The following is a 14967-nucleotide window of genomic DNA, read 5'->3' as shown; positions in this document are numbered from 1 at the left end:
ACTTTTAATTTATGACAAGTTGAAACAAAAATAATTCTAGTTGTAGGAGTCCCCACCTCCAACATGTTCTTGGCACTTCAGTTTATACAATGTGAACTACTGTGTACATGTATGTTAGGGTTTTTTGCTTGGAAGGACCAAAAACTAAACACACACTGGCTAAAAATAAGTTCTTTTTATATTAAAATGTCTGAGATATATCACAATAGGTAACGGTGGAATAAATTGTAAAAGACTGACTCTCTTACTGAAAACAATGATAAACTCTGTACACACATTTTTTTAAATGTTTAATTCTTTTTTTAAAAATATATTTTATTGATTTTTTACAGAGAGGAAAGGAGAGGAATAGAGAGCTAGAAACATCGATGAGAGAGAAACATCGATCAGCTGCCTCCTGCACACCCCCCACTGGGGACATGCCCGCAACCAAGGTACATGACATGCCCTTGACCGGAATCGAACCCGGGACCCTTCAATCCACAGGCCGACGCTCTATCCACTGAGCCAAACCGGTGCTGGCTGTACACACATTTTTAAAAAAACATTGTTTAAGGCATTAGGGAGTAAATTCAAAACAAGGTAACAGAATAATAAAACTAAAATTCAATGAAATTGAAAACATATAATAGTACAAAAAATTCAGTGAAACTAACACCTGCTTCTTAGAGAAGATTGATAAAATAGATATACCTACAGCTAGAATGACAAGTAAAAGGATGATATTTATTATCAATATCAAGAATGCGTCCAGCTGGTGTGGCTCAGTGGTTGAACATTAACCTAGGAACCAAGAGGTCATCAGTTTGATTCTCAATCAGGGCACATGCTTGGGTTGCAGGCTCAAACCCCAGTAGAGGGTGTGCAGGAGGCAGCCAATAGGTCATCAATGTTTCTATCTCTCTATCCTTTACCCTTCCTCTATCTCTAAAAATCAATAAAAACATTTTTAAGTGAGAAGACAACACTGAATATCCTGTAGATGTAAGGAATAATGCATAATAAGTCAATATTACAAAAAACATTATGCCTATAAATTTGACAACTTAAATGAAATTGACAAATTCCTGGAAAGACACAAATGACTGGTGTCCACTGATAGATGAATGGATAAAGAAAACGTGATACCTACACACAAACGCATATGCACATACAATGGAGTATTACTTAACAATAAACAGAATGAAATCTTGCCAATGGAGACCACATAGTGGACATATGTAAAGGGTATTATAAAAATGAAATCAAAAAGAAAAGACAACTATATGATTTTACTTATATGTGGAATCTAAAACGACAAAACAAATTAACAAACAGAAACAGAGACATAGATACAGAGAACAGATAATGGTTGCCAAAGGGGAGGGGAGTGAGGAGAGGGGTGGGTGAAGAGAAAATACTGAGTGCGATGAGATTGACCTTGAATCTTCACCCAAAATTTTCACTAAAACGCTTTTAAACATGGGACCATATTTTTTTAAAAAAGGACTTTGTAACTTCTAAACCCTGCTCTGCCACTTAGTTGGATTAGCTTGGCTAAGTTTACTTCTCTCTCTAAGGCTCAGTTTTCTTGTTAGTAGAATGGTATTAGCCCAATAAGGTGGTCCTATGATCAAAGAAAATACTTTTTTTAAGACACAAAATACCAAAACTACTGAAAGATATTAGGTAACCCGTATAGTCCTATATTTATTAAAGAAAGAGAGTTAAAACCTTCCCTCAAGGAGAACTGCAGACCCAGATGACATACCTGGGGAATTCTACCAAACATTTTAGGAACAGACAATAGCACCTCTACACAAACTCTTCAAGAAATATAAGAGAAGGGAATATTTCTCAACTTATTCCATAAGGACAACATTAGAGTGATACCAAAACCAGACAAAGACATTGCAAGAAAATTACAAACAATAGCCTTAATAAATATAGAACCAAAACTTTATACAAACAAAATATTAACAAATCAAATCCTATCATATATAATACAAATAATGCATCATAACCTATTAAGATTTATCCCATAAATGCAAAGTTGGTCCAAATTTAAAAATTAATCAGTGTAATTTATAATATCAAGAGACTTCAAAGAAGAAAACAACATGATCATCTTATTAGATGCCCCCAGAAAACAATTGACAGAATTCATCACCTTTTCATAATAAGACTTCTGAGCAAACTAGAAATCTTAACTGGATAAAAGGCATTTATAGAAATCTTAGAGCTTACATTAATTTTAATGGTAAAAACTAATTTATTTCTTCCCAAGGTGGGAACAAGGGAAGTATATTCGCTCTCACCACTCTATTCAGCATCCTACTGGAGGTCCTACAACAAGGCAACAAAGAAATAGGCTATATGTATGAAAGGAAGCAATAAAATAGTCTCTAAACTTATGACATTGTCTGTGTAGACACTTCCAAAGACTTTAATTTTAGATAGGTTGTGAAAGAAAAGATCAACCTGCAGAAATCAATTACATGTCTATATAATACTAACTGCCAATAGAAACTGAAATTTTAAAATTGCTGTTTAGAGCAGTGATGGCAAACCTTTTGAGCTCGGTGTGTCAGCATTTTGAAAAACCCTAACTTAACTTTGGTGCTGTGTCACATATAGAAATTTTTTGATATTTGCAACCATAGTAAAACAAAGACTTATATTTTTGATATTTATTTTATATACTTAAATGCCATTTAACAAAGAAAAATCAACCAAAAAAATGAGTTCGCGTGTCATAGGTTCGCCATCACTGGTTTAGAGCATCTCCAAAATACATGCGCATAAATCTATCAATATATGTGAAAAGATGTGAATGCTAAAAACTACTAAGCACTAATAAAGGAAATTAAGAAAGACCTTAATATATGAAGGGACATACGTTGGTCATCGATTGGAAGACTCAGCATAATAAAGACATTAATTCTCTGTTTTTGATGTATAAATTTGGCACAATCCTGATAAAAAGCCAAGCAGAACTTTTTGTAAATTGATAAACTGATCCTAAAATTTATATGGAATGACCAAAGAACTAGAATAGTCAAAACAATTTTGAATGTAATTGAAGGATGCACTCTACCGGATATCAAGAGTCTATATAAAGTCTACTATAAGGTATATAGCTGTATAGGACAATGGAACAGAATAGTGAGTCCAGAATTAGACCCTTGCAAATATGTCCAGTTGATTTTCATCTCAGATATGCAAACAAATCAGTGGTAAAATGATCCTCTTTTCAAAAATGGTACAGGCACAATTTGGCTTCTATATGGGGGGGGGGGGGGGGGGGGGGCGGAGAACCAGAACCTATGTAAGCACCATTCGCAAACATTTACTCAAAATGGGTCATAGACTTACATGTAAAACCTAAAACGCTAAGACTTTTACAAGAAAACTTAGGCATTTGTGACCTAGCCAAAGGCTTCTTAAATACAGCCCACAAAGCATGATTCTTTTCAAAATTTTAACAAATTGGGTGTTCCAAACGCAAAACTTCTGGTCTGCAAAAGACTAAGAGAATGAAAACAAAGCAACAAATAGAAAATATCTGCGAAGCACACATCTGAGAATGAACTTTTGTCTACAATATATTGAGAACTCTCAAAGCTCAGTAAGAGAACAATACAAATTTTTAAAATAGGCAAAAGACTTGACTATAGCTATTTCACCAAACATGAAATACAGATGACAAAAAAGGAAATGAAAATTTGCTCAATATCATTAGTAATTACAAAAATGTAATTAAAAAAACCCCACAAAGATGCCACTAACCACCTTTTTAAATGTCTGACATAAAAACAAGTCTAAGTATTAACTTTCAACTTTATCTCAGCCCTGTGTGTTTATGTAATGGTCCACAACCTACAATTAGTTTGTTTGTTTTTTATCTCTAGGTTTCAGTCTAAAATGTTTGGAAAACATGGCCCTAATTCCATTGGCCTTTCTGTTTCTTGAACATCCCAGTTCATATGGGATGTTGCCACCTGAGAGTATTTTCTTTGCATATCTTTGCATGGCTAGCTTCTTTTCAGCTTTTAAATTTCAGCTCAACTATTTTCTTTTCACCAGAGTCTTTCCGGCCCTTTGAAACATATCGTAATGAAACATATCACAGGGTATCATAGTCAGCGTTAGCATGAAGTTTTTAAAAATCTTTAGAGCTAACGAGTATCACAAGTGGCATTTGAACTTACCCAGAATTTGTACCTGGTAGATTTTCTCAAAATTTGCAGTAGAAAAAAATGTATGGGAAAAAAAAAAAATCTATAACAGTGGTTCTCAACCTTGGCTGCACATTAGAATCACCTGGGAATCTTTTTAAAATCCTGATTTCTGGGCCTCATCCTCTGGAAATGCTTTCTCTTTGTTATGGAGTGGAGCCACAACATTAGTAACAGAAACAATTTCCGGAGGATGAGGCCCAGAAATCAGGATTTTAAAAAGATTCCCAGGTGGTTATAATGTGCAGCCAAGGTTGAGAACCACTGATCTATAATGACTGTTTGTTCTAGGTGGGAAAAGTTAGATTTTTAAAATATTTTTTATTGATTTTAGAGGGGGCGGGAGTAGAGAGAGAGAAACATCGATCGATCACCTGCCTCCTGTTCGTACTCTGACCGGAAATGGAACCTGCAACCTGGGTACGTGCCCTGACCCGAATCACGCCAGCGACCTTTCGGTGCATTGGACGATGTTCAACCAACTTAGCCACACTGGCCAGGGCACATAAAAAAGTCTTTTTTAAAAAATTAGCATCTTGTCTTTCATTTCTTCTCTTTCCACTGGAAATTTCTACTTTGCACTATCTTTTCTAGCACTGGGTTAAAGCAACTTTCTATTAATTCTGAAATTTCTCTGCTTCTTAGTGGTACAGTGTGAACCACCAGTACTCAAATATGGAAAACCATTGTCAGAAATGAAAGAAAAATTTTTCTACAAAGATGAGGTTGCATTTGAATGCCTGAAGGGTTTCTACCTTAATGGCAGCAACCCAGTGTTCTGCGGTGGAAACAGTACTTGGGAGCCTGAGATGCCCACATGTATTAAAGGTACATATTATATCTTTTCTTTCTTTTTTAAGGTTTTATTTCTTTGACATTAAATATCAGTGATACACCATAATTGAAAAGAAGCAATTTTAGTAATTAACTATCTTGTATTCCTATCCATGACGGATGTATGACACAAAGTTCATATAGACTTTTGCTGTTGTGATTTTGTATGTGTTCATAGGGTTCTTAGCACATTATTATGTGCTAAGTATAATATATCACATAAGTATATAAATATATAAGTATATATGTATACTTCTATAATTTATAAGTATACACTTATAAATTATATAAGTATATAACTAAGTATATCACATAAGTATATAAATTTATCTTGTTCAAATTTTTATGTATAAAAATGTTTAGTAACCTTTTTTGGTATAAATTTAATGAATTATGGGAATTTTTACCTAAATAAGAATGGAAGTCATAATTTATTTTTTTAATATATTTTATTGATTTTTTTACAGAGAGGAAGGGAGAGGAATAGAGAGTTAGAAACATCGATGAGAGAGAAACATCGATCAGCTGCCTCCTTACTCACCCCATACTGGTACACACAACCAAGGTACATGCGCTTGACCGGAACCGAACTAGGACCCTTCAGTCTGTAGGCCGACGCTGTATCCACTGAGCCAAACAGGTTAGGGCAGAAGTCATAATTTATATAAATGAAAAGTGATCATTTTCAATTGATTGATCCTACATTATGTTTTTCAATGTCATAACCTATTTTAAGTCATATTTATATTTTACAAAAATTGTTTGAATTCATGTTAACACTCATTCATCACTTTTAGTAAAAGGAGAAAGAACATATTTATAGCCATTTTGATTGTTATTTTTACTGATTCTAAAATTATTTGCCATATTCCACAGATATAAACGGGTATGCATACCTGGGCAAGTTATTTAAATTTCTAATGTATTTGCTTACATGTAAAATGACTTAATGCCTTCCTAACTGGGTGATAATACAGCTTAAATTGGTTGCACTTAACCCACTTAGCATTAATGCCTGGCATTTGGTAGCCTCTTAAAGGAAGTTCATATATGACTTAATTGATATTGGTGAAGAGGAAGATCTGTGGCGTTTGTTTTCTAACATGTATGCTTTTTGTGTCACCAATTTTGCTATTTTATTTATTTTTAATATATTTTTATTGATTTCAGAGAGGAAGGGAGAGGGGGAGAGAGATAGAAACATCAATGTTGAGAGAGAATCACTGATCGCTGCCTCCTGCATGCCCCATACTGGGGATTAAGCCTGCAACCCGGGCATGTGCCCTGACCAGGAATGGAGCCGTGACCTCCTGGTTCATAGGTCAACACTCAACACTGAGCCACGGAAGCTGGGCTAACTTTGCTATTTTAATTCATTTGCCACATTTAAAGGTATCTTCTTGGTCCAGGACTGTGTGTCATTCCCAGACTACAAGTTCTTTTTATACAGTACAATTTGAACTGGGAAATTTCTGTTGTCTCTAGAACAAGACTGGTATTTATACTACCTCATACAATTATTCTTTTTCTCTTTACTGGGCATTTCTCTTTGGTAACAGAAACTAAATTTCATTCCAACTTAAAGGCAGGAAAAGTCATTATGTATAGAAATGAAATGGAGGATTTCTTGCAGGGACTACTCAACCACTCAGCCTAAGACTTGAGAGATTATTTTCATGTGGTGGAAGGAGTTGTCTTCCTGATTCCAGTGCTGCTATCTCTGGCTTCTCTTTGGTTTCAGGAAAAGCAAGAGATGAGGAATAGTGGGGAAAGCATTAGCCCGGGCTGACCTCACGCAAGGCCCTAATTTGGTTCCATTTACTCATGGAATATCATTTCTGTGGACTTTAATTTCCTATTGTTTAAAGAGGGTGTTGAACTCAAATCTCAATCACTGGCTTCTAATTTGCTTATTTCCTGTTGTCCTAAGACTTTAAAGAATTGAGGGGAATTATACATGTTAACATGGTAATTAGAACACCTTTTTATAATTCCTGTATACCTGGCACCTGGTAGTCTCCTTGAGTATCTTAGTTGAGTGCTGTGAGGTTGGGGGGTGGGGAAGAGATGGTTTTGGGGTGGATTGATATATAAGATTGCAAGTGAAGTTTATCTCATAGACCCATCTATGTTTACCTGCATGGTCCTAGTGGGTATGTGTACTGTGGGATACTGTGTTTGTTGATATGCTCTTTTGAAAGAGTTGACCATGATAACTCATAAAGGACTTATAAAACACATATAGTTTAATGTTTGAAAGAGGAGGAGAGAATTGATGTGAGAAAAAGCGTATGAAGAGAAAAATGACAAGGATCTTTTTTAGAAATCATAACTCCCCATGGAATTATTAATCAATTTTTATTATTAGAGAAAACTATAAAAAAGAACATATCATAGTGATAAAGTAGATCTGATTGTGCTATGAAAAAAATGTTCAAGAAATATTAAGCAGAAGAAAAAAGCATACAAATTATCTGGTTTGATACTACCTAGATGGTATATTTTAAAAACATATGTTTACTCTGAACACAATATTTTTATGATTTGTTTTTAGTTAACTTCTAAGGTTTTCATTATAAAATATAAAATGGTAGTGAACTTTTTTTATGTATGTACCTGTGTAAATATATTTAGGTCATATTCTCAGAAGTAGAAACCCATAGTTTGGAAAGTATCCATATTTTTAACTTTGAGGAATAATAAATCTTTCTGGAAAATAAAAAAAATCAGCCCTGAGTGGTTTTGCTCAGTGGTCAGAGGGTCAGCCCTGGGATTGAAGGGTCATGAGTTCAATTCCCAATCAAGGGCAGCTACAGTGGTTACAGGTTCCTTAGCCCTGACAGGGGCGTGTGCAGGAGGCAACCAATCCATGTTTCTCTTTTTCTCCCCCTCCTCATTCCCTTTCACTCTCTCCGAAAATCAATGGAAATAATATCCCCAGATGAGAATTTAAAAAAATCAAATCCATATTTTTATTAACTCATGAATGGAATAAAATTTATTTTTCCAGGTTTCAAGCCTACTCATCCAACCAAACCTCCACTTTCAAGATATCCAGGTTCAGTAATTCTTTATCCTACTTCTATTGTTAAGAACTTTGTATGCTGATGGTGAAAAGTATTATCTTCTTTTAATTTGCATTTCTTTAATTATGAATGAGGCTGAACCTTTTTTTGTCTACATTTATTCATGGCCTTTGCTCAGTTTTCTGTTAGGTTTCTAAAATGTTTTTTGTTGTTGATTGTGAGAGCTCATTACAAGTTAAAGACCTTTTAATATATAGTGAATATTTTTCCAGGTTTTTTTAACCTTAATTTTACTAGTTCATCTTCTTTTAATATTTTTATACTATATTATTGGATATAGATTCCTTTTTATATCTTTTGTTACATGAGTAGTATACAAATGTATTTTGTATATTTTCAAACATTACAAAAATATACAGAGCAAAAAATTAGTTCATCTCTTTTTCTAGTTCATTGTCATTGTTAGTAATTTTGGTATATTTTTATTCATTTCTAATGTATAAGAATACATCATATCCTTATAATGTTATACATATCTGGGCATTTTTTTCTTAACTAGAAATAGAATCACATTGTTCATACTTTTCTAAAACTCTCACATTTTACACTTACTATCTTAGATTGGGATTGTATTTAGATTTATCCCCATCCTTTTTTAAAGACAACTTTAATATACACCATATTTTAAATAACTATTCTCCTATAATAGTCCGTTATATGTGCAAAAGTTTTATATTAATAGGCAGTTGAATGTATTGATCTTTTCACTAGTGGCTATGAGTGTTGTCTTATAAAAGCTTTAAGTCTTCAAATTATATAAGCATTTTAATCATTTATTCTGATTGCATTCTTTACATTTAAATCACTGGTATATCTGAAATTCATTATGGAATGTGGAATGAGATTATGTTCTCCACTCTACCCACCCCAACTCAGTGGCTAAGTATCACCATCTATGGAATAAATTGTCTTCTCTCCAACTGTTTTATCATGCACTAAACTCATAGGTGTTCTAGCCTCCTTTCTGTTCCCTTAACTCTATTCCTGTACTAACATCAACTGGGTTTTTTTAATGTAGTACTATAATATGTTTTAATATCTGGCAGAACGCCTCCTGTTTAGAAGTAAGCAGGTTACTCTCATGTTGATTTTTCCAGATCAAAATTTATTTTATTTTTTTACCATTTCAACCATTCTAAGTATACAATTCAGTGGGATTAAATACATTTGCATTGTTGGGCAACCACCCAAATTTTTCCTTTCCAAACTGAAACTTTAGACCAGTGATGGCGAACCTATGACACGCGTGTCAGAGATGACACACGAACTCATTTTTTTGGTTGATTTTTCTTTGTTAAATGGCATTTAAATATATAAAATAAATATCAAAAATATAAATCTTTGTTTCACTATGGTTGCAAATATCAAAAAATTTCTACATGTGACACAGTACCAGAGTTAAGTTTGGGTTTTTCAAAATGCTGACACGCCGAGCTCAAAAGGTTCGCCATCACTGCTTTATACCCATTAAATAGTAACTCCCCATTCATATCCCTCCTCCCTGCCCCAGTAACTTCTATTCTAATTTCTCTCTGAGTTTGACATGCTAGGTAACTCACAAGTGGAATTTTACGTTTGTCTTTTCTGTATGGCTTATGTCATAGAGCATAATGTTTTCAAGTTCATGCACCTGAGAGTAGCATGTATCTGAACTTTATTTCTTTTTGTGGCTGAAAATATTCCATTGTTTATATATACCATATTTTGTTTACCCATTCATCTGTGAATGGATACTTGGGTTGTTTCTACCTTCTGGCTATTATGAATATTCTTTCCTGAATATTGTCATTCAAGTATCTGCCTGAGTCCCTGTTTTCAATTTTGAGGGCATATGGCTAGGAGTAGAATTGCTGGGTTTTATGATAATTCTGTGTTTCATTTTATGGAACAACCGTACTTCCACAGAAGCTGCACCATTTTATATCCCCATCAGCAATGCACAAAGGTTCTAATGTCTCTACCTCTTTGCCAGCACATGTTCTTTTCTGATGGATTTTTGAAATAGCCATCCTAATACCTGGTAGGTAAAATATGTGAAGCAGTATCTCACGGAGGATTTTGTTTGCATTTCCTCCTTGATTAGTGATGTGGACACATCTTTTTGTGCACTTATTCCCTGTTTGTATCTATTCTGTGGAGAAATGTCATTCAAGTCCTTTGCTCAGTTTTGAATTGGGTTGGGATTTTTGTTATTGATAGTTAGGAGTTCAGTATGTATTTTGGGAATTAATCCCTTACCATGTATATGAGTTGAAGATGTTTTCTTCCATTCTGTTGGTGGCCTTTTCACTATTGGTAGTGTTTTTTGATGCACAAAAGTTTTTAGTTTTGATGATACCCAGTTTATTTTCTGTTTGTTGCCTATGCTTTTGATGCCACATCCAAGAAATCATTTTAGTGTATGTAAATGCAACTGATTTTTGCATGTTGATTTTATAGCCTACAATTTTGCCAAATTCATTTATTAGTTTTATCAGCTTGTGGGTATGTAACTTTTAGAGTTTTTTACATAAAAGATCATGTCATCTGAGAGATAATTTTATTTTTTACCTAATTACTCTGACCCAAACTTCCAATATTATGTTGAATAGAAGTGGCAAATGTGGGCATTCTATCTTGTTCTAGATCAGTGGTTCTCAACCTTCTGGCCCTTTAAATACAGTTCCTCATGTTGTGACCCAACCATAAAATTATTTTCGTTGCTACTTCATAACTGTAATGTTGCTACTGTTATGAATCCTAATGTAAATATCTGATATGCAGGATGGTCTTAGGCAACCCCTGTGAAAGGGTCGTTCGACCACCAAAGGGGTCGCGACCCACAGGTTGAGAACCGCTGCTCTAGATCTTAGAGAAAACTGTCCGTATTTCACCATTGACTATGATGCTAACTATGGGTGTTGTTCTTTTTTTAAATAAATGGCCTTTATTATATTAATGTTTCTATTCCAAATCAACTTCTAATTTTTAATTCCTCCTTTAAAAATTTTAGGTAGAATCATATTTCATTCAAGGCTAATTTGAGAATACAGTAATGATAAACTTGCTTGCTATTCCACACAGTATTGTCACAGGAACTTTCAGTGCATAGGGAAAAGTTTGCTGACATTTAGTATAAACTTTGAATATTTTATAATTCTATCTTTAATAAAAAATTTATAAGGAAATTATAAGCACTTTTATACAAATGTTAAAAAAATCAATGAAGTTATAGATCTTTAAGCTTTATTTAGTCTTTCCTTTTTAAAAATTATTTCCTTTTTTTTCTAGGATATCCAAAGCCTCTTGAATCACCACCAATTGAAGAGATTTTAGAAATAGGTATTTATCATGAGACCTTAGAGTCCTACATAAATATATTATGTTCCAATTATTTCAGGTTAGGGAAAAAAAAGATGTCAAAAATGATTAGTAATAATTGACATTTATAGCAATAGTATGTGTAGACACATGTATGTAATTTTCTCTAATCTTGAGAATTTTAATTGTCCTATTAATCTTTAACCTGGTGTGGTAAGTACAGCACAAAACAATGACAAGTGAGGTACCTATTAAGGGTTTCACAAGACACATCCTATAGCCAGAATCTATTTGAAGTGTTCTGTAATCAAAAGGATTTGGATGTACTAGCAGTCATGCTAAAACTAAAATGATACTTTTTTTGCTGTAGTTTTTAGATGATCAAATCAAAAGTAAAATGAAACTGCTATCTGGGACCCATACATGTTCAGTATCTTTAAAACTACTGTTCATTTCTTCTCAGATCCAGGAATCATTGCTCTAATTATTCTCACTATACGTAAGTATCTCAAACATGAATACCACTTAAAATATTACTGTGCTTTCTTTTCTAATGACTTTCTAGTTTATCTAGTGTTTATAGCTTGAAATGAAACAAACCAGAGTAGAAAAAAACTGACCTTTCCATACGATATGCACCTTTTGTTGGTGACTGTACATTCATTTATATTCTATATGTCCACTTAATAACAAACCCTAATTATTTTTCAAGATAATTAGTTATATGACTTTTAATCTCAAGTGTTCTTCAGGTAATTTTCTAAACTAAACCGGACACTTTTCTGACTTACCGTGGATTATTCAGTGGTTCTCAACCTTCCTAATGCCGCGACCCTTTAATACAGTTCCTCATGTTGTGGTGACCCCCAATTTCATTGTTACAAATTGAACATAATTAAATCATAGTGATTAATCACAAAAACAATATGTAATTATATATGTGTTTTCCGATGGTCTTAGGCGACCCCTGTGAAAGGGTCAGGACCCACAGGTTGAGAACCGCTGAAAATGATTCCAGGGAACTGCATTTAGATAGGGAAGAGTCCAGATGGAATATGAATGTATATGTGCTTAAATATATTTCTGACCACTGAAATGTAACCGACAGTAATTTATTTTGCTAGAATTTGAAACTTAGATATTATTTTTGAGAGTTACATGTCATTTGTTTTCTGGTTTCTTATAGTTGTTGGCATTGCAGTAATTTGCACCTGTATTTACAAATGTCTTCGCAGAGGAACAAAAGGGGTAAATTAAACATGTTTCTTCTAATTTATTTGTCCTTCTCTTGAAATACTTTTGTCACTTTTGTTTTTAAAATGTGCTACATTAGGGTACCATCCAAATTACATTTCTTTACTAAAATTATTTTCAGCTGCTTTTAATATCAATGCAACAAAAGTAATTGGTGCAGAATTATTTTAGGTATTATAGCTGTTAAATTTTTTAAGTTTAGGTTCTGCAGCAAATCATGGACCATAATGAGCCCTTTCCAACTCTAGGTATACCCTATTTTCTAAAGTGAGTAGTAGCCAAGATTAAATTTAAAATAGTTCACTGCTCTACATACAGCCGTGAACTATTTTAAATTTAATCTCTTTCATATGTGGAAGCTGATGAACAAAATAGATCCACAGACATAGAAGCATTGCCCTAGCCAGTTTGACTCAGTGGATAAAGCTTCAACTCGTGGACTGAAGGGTCCCAGGTTCGATTCCGGTCAAAGGCATGCACCTTGGTTGCAGGTTCCCCAGCCCTGGTCTGGGTGTGCAGGAGGCAACTAATGGATATCTCTCTCCCTTCCACTCTTCCTAAAAATATCCTCAGGTGAGGATTAACAACAACAGACTGTTGAATCTCAGTGGGAAGGCAGGGTTGGGTGAGAAGAGATTAGCCAAAGGATTTATGTGCCTCGCCCATGGACACAGACAGTAGTGTGGTGAAAGCTGGGGAGGGTGTCAGTGGGGAAAAGAACAAAGGGGAAATCTACAATAAACAAATTTTTTAAAAAAACAATTGTATCAAAAAATACCTAGAAATAAGTTTAACCAAGGAGTTTTTGTATTCAAAAAAATTAAGACACTCAAGAGAGAAACTGAAAATGGTAAAAATAAATGTAGCATAAACATTTTTTAAATGTCCATAATACCAAAAACAATGTGTTGACTCAATGCAATCCATATAAAAATACCAATGGCATTTTTTTTCAGAGACCTAGGAAAAATAATTTTAAAACTTATGGAATAACAAAAACCCCAAAGAACCAAAGCAATCTTAAGAAGGAGAGCAAAGTTGGAGGTGTCATGTCAACAGATATCAAAATATACTGTAAGGCTATGGTAACCAAAATGGCATAAAAACTAACACATAAATCAATGAACAGAATAGAGATTCCAGAAATAAGCACACAGCATATATATGTAGTCAGTTAACCTATGACAAAGAAGGTAAAAATATACAATGGGGTAAAGTCAGTCGCTTCAATAAATGGTGCTGGGAAAACTGGATACATGCAAAAAATGAAATTAGACCACTTTTTACTCCCTATATAAGAAGAATAAACTCAAAATAGATTAAAGACATTTAAGACTCAAAACCACAAAAAATAGAAGGAACCATAGGCAGTAAAATATCAGATATTTCTCTTAGCAAACTTTTTTTTTTTGACATAACTTCTTAGGCAAGGGAAACGAAAAAAATAAACTAAAAAGATTTTGCACAGCAAAGGAAACCAACAAAATGAAAAGACAAGCCCACTGAAGGGGAGAACATGTTCACCAGTGAGGACATACAGGTGGCCAATAGATATGAAAAGATGCTCAATGTCATTAATCAAAGAAATTCAAATTAAATCCACAATGAGATAGATAATCAACTCGCACCTGACAGAATGGCTATCAATAAAGCAGCAAACAAGTGTTGGCAAGGATGTGGAGAAAGGGAACGCTTGTGCACTGTTGGTGGGAATGCAAATTGGTGCCACTATTTGGAAAACATTATGGAGTTTCCTCAAAGTTAAAAATGGAACTGCCTTATGACCCAGCAATCCCACTTCTGGGAATATATCCTAAGAATCCAAAAACAACAATCAGAAAGAATATATTCACCCCTATGTTCATAGCAGCATTATTTATAATAGCCAAGATCTGGAAACAGCCCAAATATCCATCAGTGGATGAGTGGATAAAAAGCTGTGATACATTTACACAATGGAATACTCCTCAGCTGTAAAAAGAAAAAAGAGCATTATGCTAAGTGAAATAAGCTGGTCAGAGAAAAACAAGTACCATATGATTTCAATCATATGTGTAATGAACAAAATAAACTAACAAAAACAGACTGACAGCTGTCTGAGGAGAGTGGGGTTGCAGGACTGAGGAAAAAGGTGAAGGGATTTAAAAAAAAAAAAAAACCCTTATAGACAGACGAAAGTATGGCAATTACCAGAGGGAAAGGGAGATTTAGGGAAATAGAAGAGGGTATACGGGCATAAATGGTGATGGATGGAAACTTGACTTGGGGTGGTGAAC

General features: G+C 34.1%; 2 protein-coding genes across 3 annotated transcripts in view; one reads left to right on the top strand and one right to left on the bottom strand.

The window, feature by feature from the left end:
* LOC138995884 (membrane cofactor protein-like) overlaps positions 1–14967 on the top strand; it is a 72980-nt gene that overhangs the window by 10636 nt on the left and 47377 nt on the right. Inside the window, exons 6-10 of one of the 2 annotated variants that reach the window (XM_070396674.1) lie at positions 4863–5045; positions 8062–8109; positions 11408–11458; positions 11901–11936; positions 12624–12685. In XM_070396674.1, the coding sequence (XP_070252775.1) occupies positions 4863–5045; positions 8062–8109; positions 11408–11458; positions 11901–11936; positions 12624–12685 (380 nt within the window). Of the gene's footprint in view, positions 1–4862; positions 5046–8061; positions 8110–11407; positions 11459–11900; positions 11937–12623; positions 12695–14967 lie in introns of those variants that run through there. The other variant, XM_070396675.1, reaches the window with a different exon arrangement.
* Positions 1–14967, bottom strand: part of LOC138995880 (testis-specific gene 10 protein-like) — a 53685-nt gene that overhangs the window by 228 nt on the left and 38490 nt on the right. The gene's annotated exons all lie outside the window — the stretch shown is intronic.

This window comes from Myotis yumanensis, unplaced genomic scaffold (genome assembly GCF_028538775.1).
Source record: "Myotis yumanensis isolate MYYU_CA2020_CCGP unplaced genomic scaffold, mMyoYum1.0.hap1 SCAF_17, whole genome shotgun sequence".
Lineage (NCBI taxonomy): Eukaryota > Metazoa > Chordata > Mammalia > Chiroptera > Vespertilionidae > Myotis > Myotis yumanensis.
Note: the sequence above shows the minus strand (reverse complement) of the source record. Positions and strands in the feature narration are given on the sequence as shown.